Source organism: Pseudochaenichthys georgianus, chromosome 7 (genome assembly GCF_902827115.2).
Source record: "Pseudochaenichthys georgianus chromosome 7, fPseGeo1.2, whole genome shotgun sequence".
NCBI classification, from domain to species: Eukaryota; Metazoa; Chordata; class Actinopteri; order Perciformes; family Channichthyidae; genus Pseudochaenichthys; species Pseudochaenichthys georgianus.
In genome coordinates, this window is record NC_047509.1 from 963,827 (window position 1) to 975,353 (window position 11,527).

The following is an 11,527-nucleotide window of genomic DNA, read 5'->3' on the forward strand; positions in this document are numbered from 1 at the left end:
GTGTTATTGTATTCATGTTCTCGTGGTCTTCTTTTGAACTTTTGTTCTTTCTTGTGAATTCTATTTCTGTGAAAAGTGCTATACTAAATACACTTATTATTATTATTATTATTATTATTATTATTATTATTATTATTATTATTATTATTATTATTATTATTATTATTTAACATTAATGCACATTAATCAACATGTCTGTACATGTGTTAGAGGCTATTGTTCGTCTGCCGTCTCTGGACAGATTGTGTCAACCTGAAACTATTTCATTTTAAGCAAGTCAATACAATCAAATGAAATATATTACTGGAACACTTAATACAAAAGAAAAAAAGAACAATAAACAAAACCAACCTAAAAGAACATGTGATGTAACAACATGAATTTGATGATTACACTTATTTATTTCATGATGTTTCCACAGGTTGCTGAAGAAGCTGCCGTACATCGATGATCGCCGGATGGTTCTCTACGGAAAGGTGACACCATTGAGCCATGTCAATATTCAGAGAGAGGCTTCTAGGCTTCTGTAGTGCGGTCTGTAGGGTTTAGTGCATGTAAATGGTCTGCAAAGGATAAAATCCCTGTTTCCTCCAGAGGGAGTTTCGTTCCAACACACTCACCCTATAACAGTGATTCTCAAATGGGGGTACGCGGACCCCTAGGGGTACGTTGGGGTACTGCAGGGGGTACGTGAGATTTAAAAAATACAAATAAAAAGTTAATAAAAAAAATACCATGCATGATTACAAAAATAATCTTAATACAACAAGTTAAATAGAAAACACAATTGTATATAAAATATTCCTAGAACCACCAAGGGGGTCCTCATATATATGTCAAATTTGTGTATTTTATTTTCTAGTTTTGCATAATATATAATTGTGTTCATTGGTTTGTTAAACAGATATTACTTCAGTTGAAAAACATTACATTTTTGTAATGCATGCATGAAGGAGGTAATACACCACACACTGAGGGAACATCACTATATTGGAATTATGTGTATAGGCTTTTTCGATCAAAAATGTTCGGGGTAGGTCAGGGGGTACTCGGCTGGTAAAATGTTTCAAAGGGGGTACATGACTGAACATTTTTTGAGAAGCACTGCCCTATAAGAGGAGATAAGGTACTTTATTGATCCCAATATAGGAAAGGTTTGCGTTGCAGCAGCATCAAAAACAACAAAACAAGGCATATAAAGAGTATAAATAAACAATGAAAGTAGAATTAAAGCAACATTAAAACATTAAAGTCCTCCAACTCATACGACCAAATATGTCGATTGTTCAAGCGCTTAATACGACCTATAATCTAGTTTTAAAGTTTTCGACCTCTAGTGCTCCCGTTGTTACACAGGGTCGTTTATTCACAAATAACCCTCTCTGGAAAATCCTAAATTGTAGGATAGTTTGGCCATTAAAATGCTTTTTATTAGATTTCTAGCGAGAAGTGTATATTGTACTTTTAGAATCCACGTCCAGTCAATGTGTAGGATCAATAGTTTGATGGATATGATGAAGATGATTTGAGGTTTCGACAGGAGAACATGTATATGCGGCAGCTTCCATGTAAAACTCACGGGGTGAAAACAGTTTTTCCGGTCTCAACGTTTTCATAATAAAACCAATGGTCAAATGATTACACAGTGATATCTGCAGAACTCATCCACTAACAAACATCAGTTTATCCTTGTTACTGATACAACATTAATTGGTTTAAATTGTGTACAATGCTTTTGTGTTTTTCCCATAGATTTTTCCCTTTAGATTCTGAGAGACACATTTCTTTTTTCAGAGGTTTTGATAAAAACATCGAACTACCCATAATCCTGGATGTTGAATGCATGTCGGGAGATGGTGTTTATGCGATATGAAATCGGAAAACATTTAAAAAATAAATAATACTTTATTCCGAGTGTGCTTGCTTTTCTCTTTGGAAGTCATCACATAACGGCATTGTAATACACAGTTCGGCTGCATTAAATATTACACATCTGCCGTAGTACTCTATTTATAGAGCCCTGATGAGAAGACTTCTAGACAAACAGGAGAACTGCCGCCAACACTGAAAACGTGACGTGGATCATAAATATATCAGCCATTAAACAACATCTTACATTTCTTTTCACACAATGCGTCTCCTTGCAGTATCAACACTAATTCGGCTGACTTTTAAATTTGATCCAATTGGTAGATAGGCTGTATTTACACCATAAAGGTGCGGAGCTGATAGAAAGGGACTTGTAGTCTTTAAAGATATTACTGATTTTCTTTGAATTAAAGAATGTAAATACTGAGTTGAGAGAATAGTCAGGGGTTTTGGGCGATGTGAGACACATCTAGGGAATCAGGATTTCAATAGCTGATATTATTATGTTTTATTAACTAGACCACTGGTTTTTTAACCCGCACCGCCTAGTGGTTAAAGCACGTTATTGAATGTTGTTGTTGAATTTTTTGAATATTAAGAGTAGCCTACATACAAAATCGGGGGGGAAGTAGAAGGGCAATGATAGAAATATAGAATAGAAAATATCAAGAAGATACTGTAGTGATCTCTACAATAAAACAGTTTAGTGCAGGACGTCCAAAGATATTAACAGGAGGATGTGCAAAACAGACCAACTAATTAGGCTTTATTCAAACATTAAAGATTACTTTAAGTTAAGGTCTTCTTTTGAATAAGAAAAAAACGTTGGGGTTATCCACAGATAAATATGAAGTCTGACAAAGTACTTAATGTCCAATATATTGCATAGCTTATTTTGGCACTTGACAATCACCCTCCCTGAATTTGACTCAGGTGTAACTAAAGTCTGATTTAAGGGTCGTTTATATTTCACATCATTAATCAGAATCTGCAAAGTAACTAAAATACATGTAGTGGAGTAAAAATACCAGGTTAACCTCTGAATTGTAGTGGAGTAGTACATGCTGCTGTAACAAAAACATTTCCCAACTTGGGATCAATAAAGTATATCTTATCTTATCTTAAGATGATCGATGGCTACAGCCATATTTGCAAGTCCAAGTCCAGTTTTGGAAAGTCTGCCGTGGTTCCATTCCATTTCAAAGAGCTGTTTGACGCTCGGCGTAACCTTGTCGCACTGCCACTCTAACATCCAATCACAGAGCTTGAGGACTACTCACGGGGTTTGTAAAGCAAGGCGGATAGCTCGGGATTCTGGGTGGTGTAGTGTCTTCGGAAACTCTGTAGTGTCTAAACAGTTTTTCCGAATCGAAGGTTAAAAACACAAAAGCATTGTACACAATTTAAACCAATCAATATTGTGTAACTAACAAGGATCAACTGATGTTTTTTAGTGGATGAGTAATGCAGATATTACTGTGTAATTATTTGACAGTGAGAGGAATGCTTCCGGTTTTATTATGAAAACTTCGAGACCGGAAATACTGTTTTCACAACGTGAGGGTTGACGCTAACTTTACATGGAAGCTGCCGCATGTAGAGAGGCGAAGTCCCTCCCCTTCCGGTGGGAATCATGGGACCTTATTTCGGAAAAAGTTTGTATTGAAGTCAATGGAGAGAGAAAGATTATCTTTCGATGCCGTTTGAATTGTGCCATGAATAACACATATGATGTTTGTCAATCTTAAAAAATAATTTCGATGTCAAATAAGTCAGTTTGTCGTAAAACTGTTGAACTATAAGACTATGAAAAATACATAACTAGAAAGACTACAAATCCCAGAGTCCCGGTCCCGCATGCTGGCTCTCACGGAACCGACTAACTCCCCTTGTGTGTGTGCACAGCTCTCAACGTGCCCAGACTTGTAGTGATTTTCACCTCTTTTAATACTTTCCGCCTCATTCTGAGAGAGAGAAGTGAAATGTTTCAACGTGACGGCCGTCTTGGTGTGTGGTGCGAGACGGGAGATGTAGTTCATTGAGCGGTTTCACACAAACAAAGTGTTACTTCACAGTTTTACGACACATTTTTATTTTTAACTTGCAAAATTATCTTTTAAATTGACAAACATCACATGTGTAATTCGTGGTACAATTCAAACGGGATCGAAAGATAATCTTTCTCTCCCCATTGACTTCAATGCATAACTTTTTAGAAATAAGGTCCCATGGAGGTCCACCGGAAGGGGAGGGACTTCGCCTCTCTATACACGTTCTCCTGACGAGACCTCAAATCATCTTCGTATATCTATCAAACTATAGATCCTACACATCCACTGGACGTAGATGATAAAAGTACAATATACACTTCTCGCTAGAAATCTAATAAAAAGCATTTTAATGGCCAAACTATCCTACAATTTAGGATTTTCCAGAGAGGGTTACTTGTGAATAAAAGAATCTCCAGAGCGTTTGCAATCAACGGGAGGATGTTGTTTCTTACACGACCACTAGAGGTGCTACACTTTAAAACTATATGGTCGTTTTTTGTCATTCAAAAGTCGAAAATATACAGTAGGCCGTGAAGATAAATAATCTATAAACCCTGACAATAAAACACGACTGAAAAGCTTTAGACAGAATATACAGCAGGATATTATTTACATTAAGAGGGAATGGAATATTACATTAAAAATAAATGTAACATGCACAGTGCTGCTGGATGGTCCTCTATGGAAAAGTGACAGCATTTTAAGAATGAAAAGTGTTATATTCCTGAAAGTTTCTGCATACTGAATTAGTTTGGTGTTTTTATGTACCTTCTGAATTTCCTCTCAATGTGACGCATAAAGGGAACTGTTCAAATATCTCCTTCATGTTGTTTCCCCCCAGGTAGCTTTATATCAAGCGCACAGGACCCTGGGAGTAACCAAACACCCCCTGTTGTTTCAACACTTTTCTCTCTCTCCTCCTGCAGGCGTTTGGTGGATATGTGTCTCTGAAGATGTTGGCGGCGACGGAGAATCTGTTCCAGTGCACGGCCGCCGTCGCTCCCATCACAGACTTCAGGCTCTACAGTGAGTTCAGATCAGAGCGTTAACTCTTTAAACACCAGAGGGGGGAATAGTGGAGTACAAATACTTCATCACTGTACTTAAGCAGATTTCTCTGGTATCAGTACTTTACTCCACTACTTATTTTTCTGACGACTTTGACTTCTTACATGTTGAACCCAAATACCTGTACTCAGTGGCGGTTCTAGACCAATTTCACTGGGGGGGCCACTGGGGGGCCAGTTATTTTCTGAGGGGGGCACAATAAATGCAGGACGAAAAAGAGAACTAGACAGTATGAAGTAATTGCGCATAAGAAAACAATGCAATACAGTTATTGGTATTTGTTTCAGTACACTTATTTATTTCAGATAGATCTTATAGTTATTACTGTTAGCTTCAGCTTAAGTTATAGTGCAATGTTTGCACTAACACCATATTTATATAAAAATAAAGGCAATGAACAGTTACATCTCTACTTTACATAAGGGTGTCTGCACAATCTCACATTACAGCAACAAAATCCTGCGTTTTTTGGCAAACCGAGTACCAGAAAATATACATTTAAAAAAACAAAAACTTTTAATTGTTAGGGGGGCCACAGGGGGGTCAGAGGTCAGTGTTAGGGGGCACTGGCCCCCCTGGCCCCTCCCTAGAACCGCCCCTGCATGTACTTTCTACTTCTCACATGTTGAACTCAAATACCTGTACTTTCTACTTCTTACATGTTGAACACAAATACCTGTACTTTCTACTTCTCACATGTTGAACTCAAATACCTGTACTTTCTACTTCTTACATGTTGAACCCAAATACCTGTACTTTCTACTTCTTACATGTTGAACTCAAATACCTGTACTTTCTACTTCTTACATGTTGAACCCAAATACCTGTACTTTCTACTTCTTACATGTTGAACTCAAATACCTGTACTTTCTACTTCTTACATGTTGAACTCAAATACCTGTACTTTCTACTTCTCTCATTTCCCAAACAGCTGGTTCCTTTAGTCTGAATGTGTGTGTGGTGCGTGATCATTATTCTTTAGAGTCACTGCGTGCCTATTGATCTGAACACGATCCGTGTATCCATCACTTCCTGGTCTTCTCTAAAGAAGAGCGACCAATGGAAACGTTGTCATGTTGCCGTTGTTCAGCATGGAAACATTCATTAGCTAACAATGACATTATTGTTCTATTGATATAAAGGGAGGTCAGGTACTCTTTAAAGCAGCTGCTAGCTATGGGTACTTTTTACTGAAGTACATTTCAAAGCCTCTTTACTTTTACTTGAGTAAAGAAGTTTAGTCAGTACTTCTACTTTCACCAGAGTATTTTTAAACGCGAGTCTCTGTACGTTCTACTCGAGTAAAGGATGTGTGTACCATCTCTGGTAAACACCCAGGAGGTGGAGGAAGTGAGCGAACAGAGACACAGTTCATGTACTCTTCTCCTGCAGGCGCTGCGTTCTCAGAGAGGTTTCTGGGTCTTCCAGCGAAGGAGGAGCACGCGTACTCGGTGAGGCTGAAGGAGTATTAACCGAAACTAATGCAGGATGGAAACCACAACTCAACATTTACATTGCAATGTGCATTAGTCTGTGTTTCTGTCGCTAATAAAGCACTCGTTCTGTGCTGGTAAATCTTTCCAGACTGCCTCGTTGCTGGAGGAGGTGAACAAGCTGAAGGACGAGAACTTCCTGATCCTTCACGGGACGGCAGACGGTGAGACACTGTTCAGGGTTTCACATGTTGTTCTCACTTAGATGTATTAGTTTTTCTCAAACGTCCAGCAACATACAGCACAACTGTTCTTATACTGCTTTGTTTTGTATCTACACCTTAGGGCTACTAACCTCCCTGAGATTCATGGGGTCATCATTTTACTTGGAGCAAAATGTAAATGTACCTATACAAATACCCTTAAAAGCTAAACTGCTGTAACTGTCTGATGTTCAGGGACCCTAGGTTTAGCTGTGTCAATGCTGAAATGGGACAGTTTCCTCAACAACAAAAAAACACTGTTGCCTTTTTTTGCTCACAGCTTCCCAATGTGCTTCAGCTGTGAGTCAATACGTGGTTGTAGATATTGTAAGATGGCAACCTGTCTGTGTGTGTGTGTGTGTGTGTGTGTGTGTGTGTGTGTGTGTGTGTGTGTGTGTGTGTGTGTGTGTGTGTGTGTGTGTGTGTGTGTGTGTGACCGGTGTCGATTCGCAGTGTCTGCGTTGTGTTTTGTTGTTGATGGATGAGACCCGAGCCAGCATACAGTGGAGGCGATCTCCGTTTATTCACTGACAATATCAGTCGTTATTCAATAGTTTTTTCCCTCACACCGACTCTTCTCACCTGAAACATTCACAAAAAGGGAAGAGGAAACATGAGGGACACAATATGAAGGGGAGAAGTTCCCACAAAAATAATCTCCTGAGTACAGTGACTAAAATCTGGAGGTTCCGCCCACTGATGCTAGACCTAGTCAGGTATTGAACGTTTATCAAGAACATAGAATTATTAAATACAAAACACAGAATTTGTGTGATTATACTAAATGATTTACCAATAAATATTTAACACTAAACACCACTGCATATTTACAACTGTTACGTGTGTGTGTGTGTGTGTGTGTGTGTGTGTGTGTGTGTGTGTGTGTGTGCTCCCGCAGCGAGGGTTCACTTCCAGCACAGCGCGGAGCTCCTGAGCCGGCTGGTGAAGGTGGAGGCGAACTACTCCCTGCAGCTGTACCCGGACGAGGGCCACACCCTGAGGGCCCCGCGCAGCATCCAGCACCTCCAGAGGACGCTGGTGAACTACCTGCACAGCTGCCTGCAGAACAGCTACCTCCTGCAGCCTGAGGAGGAGGAGGAGGAAGAGGAGGAAGATTACTGAGGCGTGAGGAAGGACTATCTCTGGACTGGAGGTCACTTTATGCATCACTTTGGATTATCTCGGGAGCGGGGACCAAACTCATCGCCTCCTGCAGACAGAGAGGGCAGAAGTACACACATCCTTTACTCAAGTAGAAGTACAGATACTCGTGTTTAAAAATACTCTGGTGAAAGTAGAAGTACTGACTACACTTATTTACTCAAGTCAAAGTAAAGAGGCTTTGAAATGTACTTAAACATAGGGTATGTAAGTTTGAGCTCGAGATCGTTAGAATTTGAAAATACACGACCGGAGAAAATCTGCCACTTCCTTCAGACTTCCTCACAGAGCCCCTCCCCCAACACACACGAACGCGCACATGACCAAAGAGGGCACGAGATAAGTGTGTGCACAGATGGAAGGCTGACAGGCAGGTAGGCCATCCAGTTACTTTAGCCGGCTCAGATGATTGGTCGTGCTTTTTACAGCGCCACGGCTTCCACAGATACATTTATTATGGATTTATTGTCAAAGCACTTCAGATATTAATTACTATCGGGATGTTAAGAGCATTCCATGGAATATAACAAAAAGTGTATCTCGAGCCGGTTTCTCAAACTTACCTACCCCACCTTTAAGTAAAAAGTCCCCATAACTAGCAGCTGCTTTAAAGAGTACCTGACCTCCCTTTATATCAATAGAACAATAATGTCATTGTTAGCTAATGAATGTTTCCATGCTGAACAACGGCAACATGACAACGTTTCCATTGGTCCCTCTTCTTTAGAGAAGACCAGGAAGTGATGGATACACGGATCGTGTTCCAATCAATAGGCACGCAGTGACTCTAAAGAATAATGATCACGCACCAACACACATTCAGACTAAAGGAACCAGCTGTTTGGAAATGAGAGAAGTAGAAAGTACAGGTATTTGAGTTCAACATGAGAGAAGTAGAAAGTACAGGTATTTGTGTTCAACATGTGAGAAGTAGAAAGTACAGGTATTTGAGTTCAACATGTGAGAAGTAGAAAGTACAGGTATTTGAGTTCAACATGTGAGAAGTAGAAAGTACAGGTATTTGAGTTCAACATGTAAGAAGTAGAAAGTACAGGTATTTGAGTTCAACATGTAAGAAGTAGAAAGTACAGGTATTTGAGTTCAACATGTAAGAAGTAGAAAGTACAGGTATTTGAGTTCAACATGTAAGAAGTAGAAAGTACAGGTATTTGGGTTCAAAATGTAAGAAGTAGAAAGTACAGGTATTTGGGTTCAACATGTAAGAAGTAGAAAGTACAGGTATTTGAGTTCAACATGTAAGAAGTAGAAAGTACAGGTATTTGTGTTCAACATGTAAGAAGTAGAAAGTACAGGTATTTGTGTTCAAAATGTAAGAAGTCAAAGTAAAAAGTCGTCAGAAAAATAAGTAGTGGAGTAAAGTACTGATACCAGAAACATGTATTTAAGTACAGTAAGGAAGTATTTGTACTCCACTACCTCCCCCCTCTGCCTGCAGACATGGAGCGTCTCTCTTTACCTTGTTGATGTTGTACTCTGCGTGTCGGGCCGTGGTCCTTTCCACTTCCTGAGGAGGCTTCTGGTTTTGCCAAAGGTTTACATTTTAAAGCATGCATGTGGTAACGGCTGCATGACGTGGATCAGTTTACATGTTCTGTGTGTCTCAGATCTGAGTCTCACCCATCAGGGGAAAGAGCAAACCATGCCAACAGCCGGGAACACATCGGGAGACCTGAGTACTTTTCTTTTTTCATTTACCCTTAAAATAACATTGATCTGACCGCAGTGCTCACTCTCCACGATCTTTAAGTTCATATTAATTCTTATATCACATTTCATACACAGGTAAACTTCAGGTGCTTGACAGAAAAACAACAAATATGAGATGAACAACTCAACATGTTCAAACTTTAATATAAATCAGAGTTATTTGAGGTCTTGTGCACAGTGTGTTCCCGGCTTACATACAGCTAATCGCAGCGTTATGGATCAGTCCAAATGTGTCTGGGTTTTATTAGCAGTTACGGCATCGTGTGATTAAGAATGAAACTATTTACACCTCAGCTCTGATTCACGACGACTGCAGCAACGTCCTGTCGCTCCGTCTGTATTCCCTGAGATAAATACTGTTGGGTACATTTGGCTTTTTGATCATTTCCTTCCCGCGTGTTGCAGAATGTAATCATATCTTTGGTCAAACTGAATTTATATTTAAGGGGGTGGGAAACAGAGTTGAACATTACACTCTGAACCAAACTGGGAAACTGCATGACGTTGGACAGGATTCTCCTTTTTCCAATAATCCTTGACAATAAAGTTCTTGTTTTACAGCAAAGATATAAATGTGTCTGAGTCCTTCACTTATTATTATGGCTGCCATACGAAGTCTATAGGGTCGTTATGATTCTGAAGAAATACATCTAATACATTACACACCTTAACATTACTTCTGCTCTACTATATATGTTTCTGTTTCTACAGTATTATTCGATTAATCAATACGTTTAATGACAAAATATATCAACGCATAGTCATCATTTTGAGGTTTGAAGGAAGTTAATACGGTTAATGGATACATTCATATTGTTGGGTTTTGGACAATGTGAAGGAATCAAATTGGTTCTTATGGTCATTTTCAGAGGTACTTGAGTAAAAGTAGAAGTATTAGATCTTGTACTTGAGTAAAAGTAGAAGTACTCAGAATATTAGAAAGTAGAAGTAGCAAAGTATTAGCATCATGATATAGTTAAAGTCCCCAGCTACTGTATGGATCTCTAAAATATTGTATATTGTTAGAAAAAGCTGCATCAAGCCTTTCCTCAGCGAGCACCAAGCGTCTGATGGCGGGTGTAAAGCACCACTGGACTCTGAGCAGTGGAAACGTGTTCTGTGGAGCGACCAATCACGCTTCTCCATCTGTCCTCTGATGGACCAGTCTGGGTTTGGGGAATGCAGGAGAACGTTACCTGCCTGACTGCATCGTGCCAGCTGTAGAGTTTGGTGGAGGAGGGGTCATGCTATGGTTGTTTTCTGGGGTTGGCCTCGGACCCTTAGCTCCAGTGAAGAGGATGCTTAATGCTTCATCTTACCAAGTCGTTTTGGAAAATTCTATGCTTCCAACTTTGTTGAAACATTTTGGGAGGAAGAAGCTTTCTGTTCCAGCATGACTGAGCCCCACAAAGAAGCTCCATCAAGGCCGGGGTGGATGAGTTTGGTGTGGAAGAACTTGACCTCAACCCACTGAACACCTTTGGGATGAACTAGAACGGAGAGCCAGCCTCTCGTCCAGCATCAGTGTCTGACCTCACTAATGCTCTTCTGGATGAAAGGGCTTCCCACAGACACACTCCAAGGTCTGTAGAAAGCCTTCCCAGAAGAGTGGAAGCTGTTATAGCTGCAAAGGGGGACCAAGTTCAAATGAAAGCCTAAGAGTTTGGAATGGGATGTCCTGAAAGCTCCTGCAGGTGTGATCAGAATCAGAATCCCTTTATTAGTCCCAGAGGAGAGATGTACATCGTTACAGCAGAAAGAGCCAGAGACAGCTTCATGTTCCCTAAAGCATGCAGACAACAAAGTATTAAAGATTAAAACAAGAAATTATCATTAAAAAAAGTTACACATTTTACAAAATACACATCCTGTAACAGTTCTGAGGATTTAACAGCCAGGTATGTATTGCAGAGTTTTAACGGCATATATATATATATATATATTAGTGCTGTCA

General features: G+C 39.7%; 1 protein-coding gene across 1 annotated transcript; it reads left to right on the top strand.

The window, feature by feature from the left end:
* The first annotated feature begins 425 nt into the window (after positions 1–425).
* LOC117449072 (inactive dipeptidyl peptidase 10) lies at positions 426–8,728 on the top strand. Its single transcript, XM_034086450.2, has 5 exons — positions 426–476; positions 4,847–4,946; positions 6,381–6,439; positions 6,573–6,645; positions 7,583–8,728. Exons 1-5 carry the CDS (start codon positions 459–461, stop codon positions 7,804–7,806), a joined length of 474 nt encoding a protein of 157 aa, XP_033942341.1. The 5' UTR covers positions 426–458; the 3' UTR covers positions 7,807–8,728.
* Positions 8,729–11,527: the final 2,799 nt, after the last annotated feature.

What these genes read in the sequence shown, in the direction of transcription:
- LOC117449072 (XM_034086450.2), top strand. An exon ending in CACAGACTTCAGGCTCTACA is followed by an intron (nt 4,947 to 6,380) that starts GTGAGTTCAGAT and finishes CTTCTCCTGCAG; the next exon opens with GCGCTGCGTTCTCAGAGAGG. An exon ending in AGGAGGAGCACGCGTACTCG is followed by an intron (nt 6,440 to 6,572) that starts GTGAGGCTGAAG and finishes AAATCTTTCCAG; the next exon opens with ACTGCCTCGTTGCTGGAGGA.